Source organism: Pipistrellus hanaki, assembly GCF_964339955.1.
Source record: "Pipistrellus hanaki genome assembly, chromosome: 13".
NCBI lineage: Eukaryota > Metazoa > Chordata > Mammalia > Chiroptera > Vespertilionidae > Pipistrellus > Pipistrellus hanaki.
In genome coordinates this window covers 9,805,912-9,826,317 of record NC_140515.1, presented here as the reverse complement: position 1 = coordinate 9,826,317, position 20,406 = coordinate 9,805,912, and the positions used below count along the sequence as shown (strand labels likewise).

The 20,406-nt window shown below is 48.7% G+C and overlaps 1 protein-coding gene across 2 annotated transcripts; it reads left to right on the top strand.

Moving 5' to 3' along the window:
• Positions 1 to 1,629: 1,629 nt before the first annotated feature.
• On the top strand, positions 1,630 to 19,896 carry ARL6IP5 (ARF like GTPase 6 interacting protein 5). 2 transcript variants are annotated; one of them, XM_084901727.1, is made up of 4 exons: positions 1,630 to 2,254; positions 15,842 to 16,059; positions 18,396 to 18,600; positions 19,684 to 19,896. In XM_084901727.1, the coding sequence occupies exons 1-3, from the start codon at positions 2,079 to 2,081 to the stop codon at positions 18,566 to 18,568; spliced, it is 567 nt and encodes a 188-aa protein (XP_084757853.1). In that variant the 5' UTR covers positions 1,630 to 2,078; the 3' UTR covers positions 18,569 to 18,600; positions 19,684 to 19,896. The 2 variants fall into 2 exon arrangements, with proteins under 2 accessions (XP_084757853.1, XP_084757852.1); XM_084901726.1 differs by having other exon boundaries at positions 1,698 to 2,254; positions 18,396 to 19,896.
• Positions 19,897 to 20,406: the final 510 nt, after the last annotated feature.

The following is a 20,406-nucleotide window of genomic DNA, read 5'->3' as shown; positions in this document are numbered from 1 at the left end:
CTTCATGACAAATGTTCTTACTATAGCCACTTTACACATGAAGAAACTGAGGCTGAATGAAACTAAGTAATTTCTCAAAGTCACCAGCAACAAATGGAGGAGTTGGGACTAATTTTGCTCTGATTTTAAATCTTCCCATTTTTCTAGAATCAAGAAAATGTGAGAGCTCAGGAATACTAGTATTTTCACATTTTAAACTTTATTCAACACCAATGACAGCAGCATTTTCTTTTATTTTTTTAAATAATATTTTTATTGATTTTAGAGGGAGAAGGAGGAAGGGATAGATAAAAACATCAATGATGAGAGAGAATCATTGATCGCTGTCTTCTGCATGTCCCTCACTGGGGATCGAGCCTGAAACCTGGGTATGTGCCCTGAACAAGAATCAAACCTGTGACCAGTGGTCGATGCTCAACCACTGAGCCACACCGGTCAGGCTGGAGTATTTCTTAAGTCATTGTAGGTTCCTTAACTACCTTGTAAATCATCAAGGAAAATCAAATTATGTCTTCTAGACTTTGCTTTAGGTATATTTTATTGTTTTCTGACTTTTTTGAAAAATGGTGGCATAGTTGCTATCCTTATACTATACACTAGCATCTTAGAATTTTCCCTTCCACACTATGAAGTAAATTAAAATACTTTTCCTCTTGCATTTGAGATAAAAGGAGGTTTACTCTATCAACCAGCCCCTTAACTGGGGGGGGGGGAGGGGGTAGAAGGGAAAACCCTTTGGAAGCTGTAGCAGGGAATGTACAAATAAATTGTTTGGGCGTGGATACAAAACGACCATTTTCTATTAGAGTGATAGGGAGAGGGCATGGAATAAGAATAGGACCACAGGTGTTTACAATTACTCACCTTGCTACCTATAGATAAGACGTTTTTCTTACGGACCCTGGGAATCTGGAGGACATTCTGCAAGGGGAAAAACAGGGCTTTAAAGAGATAAGAGACTCCTCTAAGCCCAGTGAGTCCATGACTCAGAAAATAAAATACATTTTGAGAACAAAGAACAGCACAAGCTTTGATTTGGTTGCTGTGCCTGGACCCCTGACCCCCTCGGGGAGTTTGCCTCAGGAATGCCAACGGGCTGAGCTGGGTTTTAGAGAATTAGTAGAGGTTAGAGCAGAATTTCCAGGATGACCTGCTGCTCTACCATACTGCCAGCATTATTGGAATAAACACTCATACATGATTCAAGCCGGTCTCAGTTTAATTTGGCTCGAGGAGTGACAGGTGGCCTTGGACCGGTTACGTCCAGCTTCAGAAGCACTGTGCTCCCTTACTGAAAGCTGTCCCCAAACATCAGGACCAAACTAAGAAAGGTCTTTTTGAGAGGAATCCATGTGTCTGCCCAGTCAGTGCTGAGTGCAGAACAAGAGTTCACTGCAAACCATGGTTTGCTTTCGAAGGCAGACAGCGTGCCCAGATCGGGCCGTCGTGCCCAGAGTGCCCACTTGATCAGAACGGCACCGTCGTGGGAAAGTTTTGCCCGGAGGGAATAGACATGGAGAACAAAGACAAGAAGTGAACAAACCAACCCTTCGGTCCTACAGTCTTCTTCCCGGTTCTGCCCGTCTGATTTCACTCATAGGGTCTCGTGAGAAAACACGATCATCCCATTCAGATGTGCAGAAGTTAGTAAGGACTTAGTTGTCCAAAACCGGCTCCTCCTCCAGTGACACCACAGTCGCCTCCATTCCGTTTCGCTCAGGCTGGCGTGGGGACAGCTGCAGAAGCCTCCCCGAAGGCCACGCATTCCTGCACACGCCCAGGGAGTTTTAAAGGAGCCGTGCCCGGCCTTCCGGGAGGTGCTGCCACCTCCCGCAGCCGGGTGTCCGCCGGCCCCTGCCGGTCACCCCATCTCTCCCTGGACCTCTGCCCCTGGCTCTGCCGCAGGACCTCGGCTGCCCTGTGGCCCCCGCGCAGAGCAGAGCAGAGCAGAGCAGAGCGGAGCAGAGCCACCAGGAAGTGAGGGCGGAAAACGCCCTCCCGCCTCCGGCTCCGGGCCCCGCCGCCGCCAACCGCAGAGCCGCCGCCGCCCCGGATTCCAGAGCGCGGAGCCGGCAGACATGGACGTGAACCTCGCCCCGCTCCGGGCCTGGGACGACTTCTTCCCCGGCTCCGACCGCTTCGCGCGGCCGGACTTCAGGGACATTTCCAAATGGAACAACCGCGTGGTGAGCAACCTGCTCTACTACCAGACCAACTACCTGGTGCTGGCCGCCATGATGGTCTCCGTGGTGGGGTAAGCGGCCGGGGCTGCGGGTGGGGGCGGCGGGGCCGGCGGGCCGGGCGGGCGGGGACGCCGCCGGCCTCGGCAGGAGCCAGGGCCCCTCTCCCGCCCCGGTGGGTCCCGCTGGGGGAGAGCGCAGTGCCCGGTCTCTGAAGGACCGGAGGGCGGGAGGGTGTGAGCCTGACACCCGGGCGGCCGGCCGGGGCAGGTGCGGGAAGGGCATTGGGGCCACGGCGTCCGCGCTGCCGCGCCTGCGCTCTGCTCCCGCAGCGGGGCGCGGGGCGCGGGGCGCGGGGCGCGGGGCGCGGGGCGCGGGGCGCGGGGCGCGGGGCGCGGGGCGCGGGGCGCGGGGCGCGGGGCGCGGGTGGGAGTGGAGGTGCTCCCTGGGGTGGCATCGCCCAGCGCGGGGTGACGGCTGACCTCCCCGCCTCCGGGAATGGGGTCCTATCCTTGGGGTCCGGACGCGGTCCCCTTTCGGGCTCCACTGCCAGCCGCGGCCTGTCCAGCCCCCGCGCCCAGAGCCCGTGTCACACACGGTCTCACACATGCACACGCTGGAGCCGCTAGAAGTGTTCGTGTCACATACGGTATCATACATGCACACGCCGGGCGGCTGGAAGTGCCGTGTCACATACGCTATCATACGTGCACACGCTGGAGCCGCTAGAAGTGTTCATGTCACACGCGGTATCATACATGCACACGTGTCACACACGGTTTCACATGCACACGGGGGCGGCTGGAAGTGCCGTGTCACACACGGTTTCACATGCACTCGGGGGCAGCTGGAGCCCCCCTTTCCGCGGGGTCGCCCTGTGCGGGGTCCCGGGCCGCGGAGCGGAGCTGCTGGCGGAGCGGAGGGAGACGCCGGCCTGGGGAGGGGGGTCCGGGCGCTCGCTGCTCTCTGACTCACTCAGGGGCACCCTCTGTGCCAGGATCGGGGAAAAGAGGGGGAGGAAGCTGGCCCCGGGCAGGGCGGCGTGCCGAAGCCGTGGCACAGGGGAGCCCGCATCTCTGGGTGTGGCTCAGAGCGTCACCCCGACGCGGAGCTATCGCTCGCTGGTGGGTTCGGGGACAGTGACCTGGTCCCCGCGCTGCCGGAGGAGCTGCACTCGGAGCGGCTGGTGTGGGGGAGGCCGCCCGCTGGCTGAGTCAGCGGCCACGTTACCATTAAACATCAGCTGGGTGGAGCAGGCCTGGGGCAGCTGCCCGCCTTGATGCTGGAGGCTTAATTCCCAGAACACTAAAATTACTTTAAAAAACAAAATAGTAAGTAGGGTTGTATGTGTTGTTTTGATTTCTTCTTTGTTTCTTTTTGTAAAGAAGCGAGCGAGGCATTTTATCTGGTGATCTAGTTAGGGGTTTCTGTTGTTGTTTTGAGATATGGGGCATGGCTTGACACAGACCAAGCAAATGTAACAGTACCCCCTTCCAAAACAAAAACAAAAACAAACCATTGCTTTCCAAAGAGATGCACTGCCCAGACAGGCCCGCAGCCGGGCTGGAATTCCTTCTCACTGGGAGGCAGGACCTTCCTGACTAAAGGTAGCTCCCTCCTGGGGGTCTGAGCTCACTCAGACAGTTTGAGGGTTTGCCTTTCTCACTCCCTTCTCAAATGGGAGGTGTTGGTTGACAGTGAAATTTTTGAAGATAAAAGATAGCCATGTTTATTTTTTATTATTCTTATGTTTTTTAAAATAAGCTGCTTTGAAAACTGTACAAAATGTGAGATTTCCTTTGTAGCCCAGTAAAATCTTACTGTATGATCAACTGTTTTCTGTATGTCTACAAACATACACAGCCTGTAGTTTTTCCCCACAAATTGCCCTTTTCTTCCTTTATAACCTATAATGATTAGACCAGATGTCCTTCCGGACGAAGCTGGGGCTGCGAGGGAAGCCTGGGTCCCTGTCCCAGGTACCTGCTGGCGGCCAGAGGGAAGCCAGTGCTGGCAGGCAGGGGAAGGAAGGCCTACTGCACTAATTTCATGCATCCCGTCTCTAATCTATAACAAAGTAATTTACCTGCATTCCCTCATTCAACCCAGTGAGCTGTGATATTACTGCTACTGTACTCTTAAACTTGAGGCTCCAAGAGCTCAAATGACTTGCTCAAAGTCTCAGCCCCAGAGTGGTACTCTTAGCTACTGTGCCATCTTCCTGTTAGTCACGGGGGTTAGAATTATAGTCTCTTAAAGCTGGAAGAAACCAAATATCTTCAGGGTCAGGGAGCTAAGTTGACTCTGGAACATTTCTCCTACAGAGAAGTCTCCTGATGAAGTGAGTAGATGGGCGGGGCCGGAGCAGCGCTGGAGGCTGTGATCTGGATCCTCGCTGGCACCTGAGAGTTCTCCATGTCTTGGGCGAGTTGTATGAAATGTGGCCTCTCTGCTCCCTGGGGAACGGACTCTTCCCAGGGTGTCCTGCCAGGCTGCATCCCTGCTGGGCGGAAGGGCTTCCAAGGCTTGGGGAGAGTTCTAGTCTCAGTTCTAGTCTCTGAATGCTCTTGTGTGGGAACCCACTTGAATGAAGATAGAGAGGGCCTGCTCTTCAGCTTTGCAGGAAGGGGGAGGGAAGACTAAGAGGACATCATCTAGCTCCAAAAGCACTGGAAAGGACTGCCTATACCAGTGTTTCCCAAACTTCTCTCATGATGAGAATCACCTGGTGGAGTTGTTAAAACACAGATTCCTGAATCCCAACTAAGAAGTGCTAAACTAGAATTTTTGGGAACATATAGGTAAAATTGTATACTTAACTAGTGCTCTAAGACAGATGTTATATACAGAGCACTAAGTTAGGTATGCAATTTTACCTATATGTTCTCAAAAATTCTAGTTTAGCACTTCTTAGTTGGGATTCAGGAATCTGTGTTTTAACAACTCCACCAGGTGATTCTCATCATGAGAGAAGTTTGGGAAACACTGGTATACCAAGGGAAAGTAAAGAGGGGTTAGGGCCTGGGAACCATGTTGACACATCTGGTCTTCCTAAAAGCATGGTTTACCAGCCACGTGACTTCCACTCACTAGGCCTCCTCGGCCTCTTCCGTTAACTCTAAGCCTCTTAACTTCCACCCTTGTTGGAGACAGTTGTCAGACCTTCTGAGTCTTCACGTAGTAGAAGCGAGTGGGTGAGAGTTTAGGCAGCAGAGCCAGATTAAGAACATTTGAATCCCAACTGCCAGTTGGCAGCCATGTGACCCTGGGCCACTGGAGCCGCCCTGTGCCTCAGCACCCTCCTCTGTGCAGTGAGGCTAATTGTAGAGCTGCCTCCCGGGCCTTCTATGAGGATATCCTGAGTTAATAGAGGCAAGTCTAGAACAGTGGCGCTGAGGTTTTGGTCCACAAATGTTACTTCTTTTGTTTGTTTTGTTTTGTTTTTTTTAATCCTCACTGGAGGATATTTTCCCACTGATTTTTAGAGAGAGTGGAAGGGAGGGGGAGAGACACAGAGAGAGAAACATTGGTGTGAGAGAGACACATCGATTGGTTGCCTCCCGTATGCACCCCAACCAGGGGCTGGAATCAGGCCTGCAACCAAGGTATACGACCTTGACTGGGATGGAACCTGGAACCTCTCAGTTCACTGAGCCAAACCGGCTAGGGCTACAAATGTTACTTCTTAATTTTTATTATTGTTGGTGTTGTCATAGCAAATCCTGAGAAATATAGATACCATCTTTATTATTGTTGGTGTTGTCATAGCGATTACTGAGAAATATAGATACCATCTTTTTCCTGGCAGCTCTTTCCATCCAAACTCTAGTCCCCATCTTACTCACCTCCTGCTTCTCCCACAAGGCTCAACTTGGGTACCATTCTGTAAAGAAATACTGCGTCTTGTCCCTCACTCCCTGTGTGAGCTGGGTCCCTCACCTTTGTCTGTATCTTTCCTGGCTTTTAAGTTGCCTCCACTCTTGGACTGTGGACTTCTTGAGGCCAGAGACTATGGGTTTCACTTGTGACTTATTTTTTTCTTGTTATTGTAGTTTACTTTTATTCTCTGTACCTCTGAGACCTATTCTATAGCGGATGCTTAGTTGGTGAGTGCACGGAGTAAATAATGAACGTAAGGCCTCAACATGATCCCAGGGTCACTTTTAACCTCCTTAATGGAATAAATTATCATGAAACACATGGCAGCATGCCAGTTCATAACAATAACATGCCTCAAGTGACCCTAACTGGCTCATTGCTGACAACACTTGCTACATATCTGTTAGGATTACTATCGTGTAAAAACTCAATTTTGAAAAACATTATAATTCATGCTGCCGTTGTCGTCTTTTGATGAACGACTCTCCTGCCCGGTTTCTGCACCTCGGCACTGCCGGATTGGCTCGCGTGGCTCTCTGTGGTGGGGCTGTCCTATGTGTCATGGGGTGCTGAGCAGCATCCTGCTCTCCACTCACTGGCTGCCAGTAGCACCCTCCGCTTGGGCTGTGACAATCAGATCTGTCTCCAGACATTGCCCATGTCCCCAGGGAGCACCCCTCCCCCCACTGAGAACCTCTGCTGCGCTGCCGAGAAAATGGTGATGGTTCTTCAGCATCATCACTGAAGGCAAGGGGCTTTATAACAAGTTACTAAATGAGCTCTTGGCAATTACAGAGGGAAGCATTTTGACTTAGCTCCTGACTTTTCTAATATAAGAGTGGAGTGTATTTGAAGCTTTACATAGCTTTGCTCTTTTTCCTTAATTTATTAAATTGTTATGCTATCGTTCTCCATCTGCCTAGAAGACTCTACTAGTTCCACAATCTAGTTCTTTTTATCTATTTTTAACAGAATTCTGGCAGTTGCTTTTATTAGCTTTCTGGTTAAAAGTTCACTTTCTCTTGAGTTCTGCTGTTATAAAATAGGAATTAAGTGACTTAAAACAAAGCTCCTCAAGTCCTCGCAAATGCCAGCACTGAAATGTTAGGTGTTTATTCTAGCAAATCCTTGGTTACAGGCCTATGTGAAATTCTCACAACTTGTTTGTCCTTTGGGCAGAAGTACTAGATGGAAACTTTAGTGGTTTTGTCATAAATGCAGCTTGTGTTTCTTATAGAACTTTGCTTCCCTTGAAGACTTGAGTTTCCTTTTGAGATTCAGGCGTCACTTCAGAAGAGACTGAATGACTTAAAGGAAAAACATGAACCACGAGCTGGGCAAAGTGTGTGTTGCTGAAAATGGCTGTGTTCCTTTAAATCCAGAAAGGAAAGATGTCTAAGATGAAGAGGACATGGCTTATCTCCTCCACCCTGTCAGGAGACAGCTCGGCACTAGATATTCTTTGAGCACACACACAGCGATAGAAGCTCGTGCCTCTATTTTTAAAGTGAGAAGCGAAGGCCACAGCTGATGGCACTTGCAGGGAAGGACTAAGCGTGTGAGCCGTTCCGGTTGTGAACAGGAATGTCTGTGTGCGGAATAGAATGTCAGAAGCCTCAAGCCAGAGAACTCTACCAGGGACCGCACGCACCTTTCACTCTGGGAGCTTGTGAGAAGCGCAGAACCTCAGGCCCCAGACCTATGGGGGCAGAATCTGCATTCTAACAAGACTCTCAGAGGACTCACAGGCACATGAAAATTTAAGAAGGATAAGCCTGGTCTGGTTCAAAAGAAACATTGGGAAAATTTAAATAACTATACCTATATGCCCCGGTGTCACCTTCAGAGATTCTCAGTATATACTTCTTGACTGGATCCAAGCAACCACAGTCTTATGTGAACTCCCCAGGTTATTCTGGTACACACCACCAAGTTGAAGTTGAGAGCTACTAATCCCCTCTAACTCCTCAGCATTCACAAACATAAATGGTTGAGGTCATGTGGCTAATTGGGACCAAAGCTGCCAGTAGCAGCTGCTTCTATTGATATAAAGTGAAATGCTTTCCCCATTTAATCATATTGCAGATATCCTGAAACTCCTGATTAACCAATTCCGCCTGAATAGTTACTTGATTTTCACAACATCTGTATTTTTGCAAGTCTTTTTTTTTTTTTTTTTTTAAAGGTTTTTATTGATTTTTAAAGACAGGGAAGAAGAGGGAGAGAACAACATTGAGCAGCTGCCTCCAGCATGCCCTCTACTGGGGATCGAGCCCGAAACCTGGGCATGTGCCCTGACTGGGAATCAAACCTGCACCCTCTTGGGGCATAGGATCATGTCAACCACTGAGCCAAGCAGGCCAAGACTATTTGCAAGTCTTATTCTCACAATCTTGTCCTGCTAGCAGAGCCATATCGTCTGGTGTATCAGAAGATCAACCACACACAGAGCTTCAAACACATAAGTGCCTCCACTGCACCTCCCATTAGAAAGGCACATTTATGCTCAATTGTGTACATTCACGCCTTCCCTTTAAGCACAATGCAGCTGATAAATGAAAATGCCCATTATTTTCGTAGAAAGTATGTCATCACCTTGTGGCCTGTTACCGGGGTGAAAACTAGAGTTACCCCTTCATGCTTTCAGTTGCTTGAAATGGAAAGGACTTTTTGGAGGGTTGGTAATTCAGTGTAAAAGAGCATTGCTGCCAAAACCGGTTTGGCTCAGTGGATAGAGCGTCGGCCTGCGGACTGAAGGGTCCCAGGTTCGATTCCGGTCAAGGGCATGTACCTTGGTTGCGGGCACATCCCCAAGAGGGGGTGTGTAGGAAGCAGCTGATCAATGTTTCTAACTCTCTATCCCTCTCCCTACCTCTCTGTAAAAAATCAATAAAATATATTTTTAAGAAAAGAAAAAGAAAAAAAAAAAGAGCATTGCAATAATCTTTTCAGAATGAGTGTGGTCCCATAAAATGATCTAGGACTGTGGCTACCAACATCTGGTATTAAGAAATGGTTTGATTATTTGGACCTTTCAATGCCACAGGAATGGATAACCAAGTTTCCAGTTAGTAGAAGAAGAAAGCAATAAGAGAGCCTTGGGATGCTTAGGATAGGAATGTATTAAAACGTTCGCATAGGAAATTTATTGCAGCCTGTTCATGCTAACACGTAGTGGGAATGTTTTTGAAGATTAATCAGCTTCAACACCAACTGTCTTATATTATTACGATACTATTATTTGTGTTGCTTCATTCGTTTACTCCACAAACTATTAAGCCTTACCAACTGCTCAGACACTCTGCCAGGAGATGCCCTGGAGAATGAACAGCTGTGCTTCCTGCCTTTGCTGTATTTAGAATCTAGAGGGGCAACTGGGCAACACAGCACGTACGAATTCATCACTCTGCAACTTCAGGCAAAGCAAGCATTCAGAAACACACATCTACGTAAACATACATTGCTTTCAGTCTGCCTTATTTTATTTCCTCTCTACTTTATGATTCTAAATTCCCAAACTCTCAGATGTTGAAAATGGGAGAGGCATTTAGTATGTGGACAAGCTTCAAACTGGAGAACTCTACCATGTTCATCCTTCCCCTTCTATTCAGCTCAAGAAATATTTTACTTTCTGCTGGTGTGGTTCAGTGGTTGAGCCTTGACCTATGAACCAGGAGGTTACTGTTCAATTCCTGGTTAGGGCACATGCCTGGGTTGTGGGCTTGATCCCCAGTTGGCAGCCGATCAATGATTCTCTATCATCATTGATGTTTCTATCTCTCCCTCTCTCTTCCTCTGTGAAGTCAATAAAAAAATTTATAAACAAAAAAAGAGATCTTTTACTAAGCACTTACTTTTGCCAGACACCATGTGAAGCCTGAGGATACAGCAAAAATACAGTCCACACTGCCCTCCGGAGTCCTCCCAGAATTCCTCTCCTATCCGCGCTCACAGAGCCCTCCTGCTGGTGGGGCAGAGCCCGGCATGCTGGCCTTTGTTCCCAGTGTGTTATGTGTTTCTTCTGACCACAGGACTTTAAAAGGTCTGTACACACTCAATACAACTTTGACCTCAGATAATTTGCAAAATGTGCCATCTAATAAGGGTTGTCTTTTTCTAAGTCATCTTCTGGCACTATGTAACCTTGTTCTTTACACTTCTCCACACACTTTTTTTTTTTTTTTTTTTTTTAATGTCCCTGCCACTGTCAGCACAGTTGGTAGTTTCTATCCATTTACTCTGTAAGGATTAACAGTGGTTTCGGATAAGTGTGCAAAAGAAGTGAGCATGTGTTGGATTTTTTAGAGGGCAACAGCTCTCAACTTATTACAGGACGAGATCTCTGTGCAGGAAATCCAATTCTACAAGATCAACTTGACCTATCCATGTAACACCAAATGGAGTAGCACAATGGCACTGTTGGAAATGCCTTATTATGCTGCTTTTCGACGGAATTCTGCTCTTGATCACTCGGCTTCAGAATATTTGCCCATAACATCTCCCTGTCTCCTGAGTGAGGGTGGCTTTTTGTTCCAGGGGGCACTTCCATGCCGTGATCTTAAACAAAACCTGCAGGCGCTTCTCCATTTGGTGGGCATTGAGCACAAATGTGTACGGTGTCTGGCCCTCTGTCCCGGGGGGGAAACCCAGGGGGCCCGGCCAGAGGCAGAAAGCCCATCCGAGGTGGCAAACGGGGGCTCTGTTCTACTCCTGCTTCTGGTTCCCCAGCTCCTGCTCTCCTCACGCAGCTGCCCCTGGTCCCCGGGGAGCGGGAGGGAAGCAGCCGAGGCGTTGGTGGGTTGGTGGGCAGCCACTAGGCAGGAAACGCTCACCGAAGGGAACTGGTGTGTCCCTGGGCTCTTTAGCATTTGGCCAACCCCTGCCCTCGCTCCCACTCTGGAAGAACGTGCCGTGTGACCACTTAACTTACTCTACTGAAAGCATTCAGAAAGAACAATTTATAAACGACTATCTTCCCACTTCAGGTCATTCAGAAAGAACAATTTATAAACGACTATCTTCCCACTTCAGGTCATCTTCCCACTTCAGCGTCACTTGTGAACATTGTTCCTTATTGTTGAAGGCGCGTACGTGAGGCTTCGTTATACCATTCTCTGTCTCGGTGTGTGTTAGACATTTGCCGTAATAAAAAGTTCCTAAGGGTTTTTGCAGTCTAATCCGAGCTGGTAACTGATGGTTACTGGAAGCTCCCTGGGAGGGGAGTAGGAGACAGTGACTTCTAACACAGACCCAACCTGCTGTATGTTAGCAATAAAGCAAGCAGTTCGCTGGATTAGTGCAAACACAGACAGACAGACAGACAAAAACATGGCGGTCCACCAGGTGTCTCCCTGTGAACACCGTCAGCCTGCAGGGGCTGCCAGGGACCGGGTGCAGCACCTCTCAGTTCACAGCGAGAGCAGAGAGCACCGCGGGCTTCCCGGTCACTGCGGGGCCCCTCACGGGCAGGCTGCTGTGACCAGACGGCTCCCGTCCGGTCTTAACTGCTCTGGCCATGGGGCCCCGGAGAGTCTGCTCCCATTACTCAAACCGGCTTGTGCATTTACATTTGTACTTTACAGTAGAAATAGTTCCTGCCAGACGGAAGCCCGTGTGAAACCAACATTGCCCTGGCCAGTGTGGCTCAGTCGGTTGGAGCATCATCCGGTAAACTGAAAGGTTCCAGGCTCAGTGCCCTATCAGGCTCATGCCAAAGGAGGCAGGGAATCGGTGTTTCTCTCTCACATTGAGTCTCTCTCTCTCTCTTTCTCTCTCCCCTCCCCCCTCTCTCCCCCCCTCCCTCTACCTCTATCCCTCCCTCCCTCCCTCCTTTTCTCAAAAAAATAAAATAAAATAAAAATCCATAAGCATATCCTCAGGTGAGGATATGAAAAAGAAAACACTTCTGCCTGGCCCCACTTCTTAAAAAGAAAAGGAAGAAAGAAACGCACGTCACCACAGAAGGAAGGCAGTGGGCTGTGGGCGCTGTCAGAGTCAGCGGGCCCTTCTAGACAGGTCGGGTGGGACCTCCTCTGGCCCCCCTGCACGAGTGACAGCACTTCCAACCTCACTGATCACACCCTTGTTATTGCTTACATTCGCATGGGAGTTTGGGTGATTTTTCTTACTCTGCTTTTTTATTTGTTTTTCTCACCGCAGCTCAGTGTGGCACAGACAGGGACTGTTTCTCCAGTGAGAACAACAGTGGTTTCTCCGAGATAAAACTCACGTCAGTTCCTCTGTGGCCATGGAAAGGGCTGGGCTAGTTTCAATAACATGAAAGTGTGCTAGATTCTTACTTAGCTTTTTCCTTCTTTCCGCAAATATCTACTGAATACGTGCTCTGTGCTAGGAGCTGGGGAGAGAATGTCGCGGTGCCTGCCCTTACCGAGCCCGATCTGCGGTGGGAGACAAAGTGCTCCTCCATGCTCACAGGACAGAGTGCTCCGCAGATAAAGCCCTGCCAGGCGCCGCGCTGGGAGGAGAGCAGATGGGGCTCTGCCGGTCAGAGGACTGAGGAGAAGCCGATTGGGAGATGGGGGGCGGGTGCTCAGGTGGAGGACACTGTGCCAGGGCACGGCCAGCGCAGGTGAGCCGGAAGCCGTAGCAGCCCGGAGCAGGAGGAGGTGGTCTGTGAGAGCGCGGCCCGGCGGCTGTGGCCTTGGCTCCCTCCGCCGTGTGAGGCCAGCAGGTGCAGCTCAGCCAAATGGGGCTCGGCCAGTACCCTGTGGCTGGATTTCAGGCTCCGCTTCCTCCTCCAGCCGGGTCCCCTGTTGGGGGTACAGCTACACGCGGTGTCGGTGTCGGTGTCAGCGGCCGTGCCCTTGACATGGAGGCAGGCGGGCGGACTCTGCAGGCCCGGTAGATGTGGGAGGAGTTGTGTTCCTATCCTGAAAGCAATGAGAAGCAAGGACATGGAGGGGTGGCTTCCCAGCCGCCATGATGGAGGGACTGTGAGAACAGCAGCAATTAGAGAAGTTCCCCGTGAGTGTTGTTCCCCCTTTCTGGGTGAGTCAGGCTTCCTCAGGAACCAAACTGCGAAGACAGCTTTCTGGGTTAAACATTGTGAATCATTACAAAAGCTGCTTCTCCTGCGCAGGAAACATGTGCCTCTTTGGTTCTTGGCGTGGCAGCCTGAGAGAAGTGACTACATATGCCCTTGAACTGAGCTGAGGGTCTCCGTTTCAGTAACTTGGCTGTTCCTTAGCTTGCTTTTATTTTATGTAGAATGAGGCGAGTTTTCAAGCTCCCTCAGCTCTCAAATTCTGCGACTGGCCAAGATTTCCCCCCTCAGCAGCTGTGCTGGCATATGGCTACAGTTAGCAGAATCACACTGCGTGTTTAAGGCATGTGTCCGCACCTAGCAATGGCTGCCTTCCTTCAGCGGGAGTGAGAGTGCTAGGGACTTCCCGGAATGATCCTGAGCTGCTTATGCCAACTACAAGAATGGGGTTTCTTAGGATGTGGGACTGGGAGAGAGATTTCTGAGGCTGGTTAGCAACACAGAATGGCTTCTATGGTGAGTTGCTGTCACAATTCCCCCAACCGACACCCTTTTTCTCCCCTGTGTCCCTCTGAATATATAATATTTCTTCACTTCTCTGGGCCTCAGCTTATTCATGTGTAATGAGACTGAAATGATTCCTCTTTGAAGATTTTGTTCTGCTTTTGATTTGTGAAACTAGGGACTGTTTCCACCAAGGACAGAAAATCCACGTTCTCTCCCTCCCTCCCTCTCTGCTGCTCGCCCTCTCTCCTCCCCTCTCTCCCTCTGGCTGGTGTGTGCACTTACTTGCTCTACCGGAAGCGGTGTGCATTTCACCGTTCCGTAGAAGGGAATTGCCTGTAATCCGAGTAAAGCAGGACGCCATTCCTGCCCTGAGTAATTTTGTTCATTTTTCCAGCTTCGGAACTTGGTTACTTTCTAATTGTAGATTGTGGCTGGGCATGTTGTAAACTCAAATCAGTTCTGTCTGTTTGCTCTGTTCTTGAACATGAGCAACGGGAACAGGTGAAGAGCAAATCTGGAGTTGCTGGAGTCAGGCCTGGATTGTTCATTGTTCTTTTGTCCTTGGCTTTATTTAGACATCCAACCCCAGTGTCTGCTTCACTTGTCCAGAGGAAAATAAAAAAAGCTCGGCATGCATTTTATTACTCGCTCGCTTCATGAGTTATTCTAATAGGTATTCTAGGGAGAACTGAGGAGGAAAGCTTTGACACTTTGCTGCCAACCAGTCATCATCAATTTACATTTCATGCAAAGGACCTCCTGAAACTCGAACCTGCACTCTAGTTCTTTGCCTTAGTGTTGGTCTCCTCCTTACAGCTTAGAAACCGTGGGTGCGTCAAGGCTACATAAAAGGGTTTGTTTCTTTCAGTACCTTTTCTCACTTTCATTTGTTTGTTTTTAAATATCAATTTAAAAATTTAAGTAATAGTTTTAAGAGGTAGAATCAGAGCTAACGATGAAAGGGATTTTTCAAAGGTTTCTTAGTTATCCTGCATATGAATCCCAGCATGACTACGAAGCCTCCTCTGTGTCAGAGGGAGGAAGCTGTGGCCTCACCTGTTATTACCCTGTCTTCCCCGTCCTCCACAGCCCCTCACGGTGCTCCAGAGCACGATGCAAACACACTGACCCTCCATGTCCTTCCCAAGTGAATGCTCGTTAGCCTCTCGGGAGGGTGAAATGCTAGTAACTGTGTGCTTGCTGACCGCACTGTCTGTTAGGGCTTTGTATGCACAGGGGTGGAGTGCAGCGCCCTGTCACTTCACTTGGTCTAAATCTCCTCTGCACAGTGTGTTCTCCATTATCAACGTAGTGTCATTCTGACTCGGGCCAGTGAATCTGCAAGCTCTGTGTTTGGGAATTCCAGTTGGTAACCCACCTCCCAGTGAGGCTCGGGGCCCTTTTAAAGAACTACAATGGACTCTCTATGCAGGAATCGTAACTCAAATGCCTCCGTGGCAGGGCTGGTCACGTAAGAGGACGATGCAGGCCAATGGTTAGGTAAACCATGAGCAGTGCGGCTCCCTGGGCCCCTGTGTAGAGACGCCGGGGTGGTGGTGGAGACCGGGGACCGGGGAGACACTTGCTCTCTCTGAGCAGGGAGGCAGCTCCGGCCCTGCGGACGGGTGGGAGAGTGGGCCCGGTCTTGTTAGAGTTCCATGTTTCCACGGGAAGCAAGAAATCCCAAGTTTTATGGACTTTTTAAACTCTGGGACTGTCCATTTCAGACACAAATTTGACAGCAGACTAGCTCTGGCCCACGGAGGTCTTGTGTGACCTCTGTGCCGGCGGTCGCCAGCCTTTTGGACTCACGGACCACAGTGGTCTGTGGCCTGCCGGTTGGTGACCACCGCTCTGTGCTACATTCGCCTGTCATGGCCATTTCTGTACGGATCTAAGTAAGCCCTCAGAAAACAGGATTTCATGCACTGGACCCCAAAGAATGAGCGCTAATCACAGCCCCTCCACAAGGGGGCTCCTAAATGGACAAGGCTTACCACGTGGGCCTCTGATGAGATGAACTGACGAGTCCGGTGGGAGTCGAACTGCCTCGATGTGACTCTCACCTCCCCATTCTCTAATCTCCACACCCAGGTTTCTTTTTTCGAGAAATGACTGAGTGGTGTCTCCTCCCCGGTTCTAAGGATTGCATGAAGCAGTTCAGATAAAATGCCCAGTAAATGCTACCCAGTTGTTTTGACCCCTCCTGTCCTCCTCTTCCTGTTCCTGCTGCCCCACTGCTGACCCCGCCTCCCTTTCTCTCCCCTCCCAGGTTCCTGAGCCCCTTCAACATGATCCTGGGCGGCGTTGTGGTGGTGCTGGTGTTCACGGGGTTCGTGTGGGCCGCCCACAACAAGGACGTGCTCCGCCGCCTGAAGAAGCAGTACCCCACCACCTTCGTCATGGTGGTCATGGTGGCCAGCTACTTCCTCATCTCCATGTTCGGGGGCGTCATGGTCTTCGTGTTCGGCATCACCTTCCCTCTGCTGTGTGAGTGAGCCGCGCGGGAATTACACAACCTGTTTCTTTTTTACATTTACATTAGTTATTGTTGAAAGCATTACACCATCACCTGTTTCTTACGAGTGTTGGCATATCTGCAAAATTACCAGAATATTCTGAAATAGCAGATGCAGGATATTGATTCTACAAATATGTACTGGGCACCTGCTCAGTGCCAGCCCCTTCTGGGGAACACAAGGTCAAGAGAAATATAGCTCCCAGCCGCGGCCGGTGGGGGGCGCAGCCGCACGGGGGAGAGCCGCCTGAGAGGGGTCTGGGCCAGTCTTCAGTGCCATCACAGTCCGCACTCCGGCCAGTGCAGGTCATTGGGAAGCAGCCGCTTCCTCTGTGCCGCTCAGGAGGTCACAGGCAGCGCATGGAGCTGCCCACGGGAAATCTCTGCTCATGTGTACTTTCTCAATGAATTTCCTCTAGCGAGAGGGACACGCAGAAGATCGTCATTGCTGTCAAAAGGTTTATAAGCCTGTAGAAATAATCGGCCCAGAAATCAATACCAAGTCCTCCGGTTCTGGTGAGGAGTAGATAGTTTGTGAGTTTTACATGCTTTTTTTTTTTTTTTTTTTTTTTTTTTTTTTTTTTTTTAACTCAGATTCCAGGCCCATGAAGCCTGAAATAGAGAATATATCAAATTCAGTCCCATTGGCAGAAATCTGATTAAAATTCTAGAGTATTAAGTGACAGAAACATCCCTTTAACTTTTAATAGCATTTTACATGTGCTTTATCCCATTAAGTAAAATCAATTGGTGTTGCGTTAGATTAAGAATATTTCAAGATGAATCCCACACAATAATTGACAAAATATTTACGTATTTTCTGGCATATAAGACGACTTTTGCAACGAAAAAAGTCAACCGAAAATCGGGGCAAAAGACCAAAATTGCACAAAAATTACCTGCATATCTTGACAGCAAAGTAAGTCTTTTCTTTGAAGTGGGGGGTAGTCTTATACAGCGAATATAGGCCTAAACTTATGTTTTAACTGTAAAATTAGGGGTCGTCTTATACCCGGAAAATACGGTACACCAGCAGATTCAGACTTTTTGAATTCTTCAAGCTGTCCTTCTCTGCTAGAGGCGTGGTCAGTAGTTCAGTGATTCTCTTAGGCACACGCTTGTTACCTGGAGCACCTTTTCACCTCAGAGCCCGAGACAGGCAGTGTAGAAGGGGCATCACAGGGAGGGAGTCAGAGGGTTTGGTTTCTGCTCCTGGACCTGCTGGGAAGCAGCCATGTGGTTTCGAGCAGGTATACTGTATGGGCCGAAGTTCACACATTCTATAAACCACGGAAAACTACACAAGGTAAGTGATTCCCAAACTTCGATGATTGTGAGGATCACCCAGGATGCTTATATAAACAAAAATATAAAATTTCCAACTATATTTTTAAAAAATGTATTTTTATTGATTTCAGAGAGGAAGGAAGAGGGAGGGAGGGAGGGAGGGAGGGAGGGAGGGAGGGAGGGAGGGAGGGAGAGATAGAGAGAGAGAGAGAGAGAGAGAGAGAGAGAGAGAAACATCAATGATGACAGAGAATCACTAATCAGCTACCTCCTGCATGCTCCACTGGGGATTTGAGCCCACAACCCAGGCATGTGCCCTGACCTCCTGGTTCATAGGTCGACACTCAACCACTAAGCCATGCTGGTAGGGCATATCTGTTTCTTAATAAACAAACTTTGGTAATTCTCAACGATGAAGCAAACTTGGGGAACACGAGACACATTAAATCTATAAAGCTGTCAGCTCAGGGGGTGGGCATCCATGCTCTGAAAGGTCTATCCCCTTAGGGGCGTGCAGGAGGCAGATTCTCCCTTCCTCTCTCTAAAAACCAATAAGCTATTTTAAAAATCGACAGAACTGTTAGTTTCTGTCTATAAATCTATATCCAACACTTCAGAGAGCGGCCTGTTGGCTGGGCTTCGCCACACGCCCTGGTTGTCTCAGGGCTGAGCTCGGGTTCCTCTCTGGACGCCAGTGCGAGGCGGGCTCGGCTGTGGCCGGAGCATGTCGGTGGCTTTGAATGTGGGCCCTGCAGGAGCAGCTGGAGGGGGCGGCACCCTGCAGGTGTGAAGAGTGGCTACTGGGCCGCATCCTTCCTGCTGGAAGCAATCCCCTTCTTCTCATGATAAGAACACACCTGTGAGGCAGCTGTGCAGGCCGAGGGGCATGTGAGGTTTGGACCGGTCAGAGAGCCGGGTGGACTCCCGCTCAGGAAGGCGGGGACGGAGGGAGGAGGGGGTGTGCTGTGGCTGGGAGAGAGGGAAGAGGCTCACCGTGTCTCCGTGTCTCCCCTCTCTGCAGTGATGTTCATCCATGCCTCGCTCAGACTTAGGAACCTCAAGAACAAGATGGAGAATAAGCTGGAGGGCATCGGCCTGAAGAGGACGCCCATGGGCATCGTGCTGGACGCCCTGGAGCAGCAGGAGGAAGGCCTGGGCAAGCTCACTGACTATCTCAGCAAAGCGAGGGAGTGACGGCGCCTGGCGAGGCTGCCGCCGAGCGCCAGGTGCAGTGCTCGTCCAGGCCCACTTTCTGTGTGTGTTTTTGCGGTGAGGGGGACAGACCACCAATAGCCGATGGCCGCATGCATCTGCGGGCCAAACTGTTAGCACCTCTGATGTTACAGAGAAGGCCCAGGGACCGAAAGAAACCCCCTCCCAGTCTGTCTGAACTTTCAACTATGCTTATGAAAACTGATAGGAAATGGAGCACACTTATGTCCTAGGGGAATAAAGAAAATGTAGGAATTGATTGTGCAGCCACAATACAGTTAGAGGGGAAAAAGTAACTGTAGAGTTCAAGGCGAGGAGCAGTGGGAGACTGTTCATGTAGATAACGTCATGCATTCGCCTGTTCAGTCCCCCAGCATCCTCCAGTGTATTCCCCGGGATCGTATGTGGGCTCTAAACTAGTTTAGTGTTTACTGTTTAAAATAAAAAATGATCTCTATCACTTTGCCTCCTGTTTGACATGCAGAGGAAACTGGACAAACCAGTTGTTTATATTTTGTTTACAAATATAAAGATAGCTGTTTAGAAGAATATTTTGTCGAATTTTGTAATTTTTGAAATGCTAGTCACGTGTTTTTACTAGCAGGTATTGGCTGCAAACTGAATGTCATCTTCCTTAAGGCACTTACAGCTGTGTACCATCTTCTTTAAAAAGTAATAAACAAGCCATGTTTATATCCCACATTTTTTTGTTATCATAACAGAAAGGTGTCTAAGATAACATTTCCTATATTTTTTCATTTTCAGCTTTAAAAGGAATGTGTGTTTCAATTTCTTAGGGGCACAGAAAGGACACTTAATAGCTGGTTGTCTGAAATCTGAAAAGCATCTTCAGATGATCCAGGAAGACTTTAAAATGGGAATGAAAGTGGGAGTGATCACCAGCATTGGCAGTTCATAGAAACTTTAAGCAGCAATTGTTACAAACATGTGTTTTTATAAATAGACATTGAATTAAGATAGCATGTGTTCATATATTCTGTTCCTTTCTTCATCTCCTTCCCCATGTGTTGTGCTTAGAAATAGATTATGCAAAGTGATTTCATAGGTGAATAGGACACACTTTGTTTTCCCTCCAGCTGAATCGGGAAGACAGTGGAGCAGCACTCTGTGAGGGGGCGCTGTGTCCCAGAATGAGGCCACAGCATGTGCTCCTGACTTCCCTTGCACTTTAATTTCTCAGCCAGCCTGCAGCCTTCATCCCTAGCGCAGTGACGGCATCCCGACTTCACAGACACGGTCTGGGAATTGTACCCTGACCCGAATATGAAGAATAAAATGTTTCAAAGGTTTGTTTGTGAGACTTTATTTAATGCACATTTATGTTAAATGTCTAAGAAACTCAGTGACAACTTGGTTTTTTAAATGATGTACTACACAGTAAACACTCATATTGCATTTCAAATACTGTTTAATAAAACCTTAGAACTTTATTATAAATTTCCAGTCTGAATAAAATTGAATTCCAATGGGATCCTTTTAAAATTTTTAAATAATTTTTTCATTTTTCAATTAAAGTTTACATTATTTCAGGTGTACACCCCAGTGATTAGACATTACATAACTTATTAAGTGATCATCCTGATATATCTCATACCCATCTTACACCATACATAGTTATTATAATATTATTGCTATATTCCCTATGCTATACTTCACATCCCTATGACATTCTGTAACTACCAATTTATACTTTTTCATCCCTTCACCTTTTTTATCCATCCCCCAACCCTCTCATCTAGCAACCGTCAAAATGTTCTCTGTATCTGTGAGTCTGTTTCTGTTTTACTTGTTCATTTATC

What these genes read in the sequence shown, in the direction of transcription:
- ARL6IP5 (XM_084901727.1), top strand. Translation starts at nt 2,079, where the DNA reads ATGGACGTGAACCTCGCCCCGCTCCGGGCCTGGGACGACTTCTTCCCC. An exon ending in ATGATGGTCTCCGTGGTGGG is followed by an intron (nt 2,255 to 15,841) that starts GTAAGCGGCCGG and finishes CTCCCCTCCCAG; the next exon opens with GTTCCTGAGCCCCTTCAACA. An exon ending in CATCACCTTCCCTCTGCTGT is followed by an intron (nt 16,060 to 18,395) that starts GTGAGTGAGCCG and finishes CCCTCTCTGCAG; the next exon opens with TGATGTTCATCCATGCCTCG.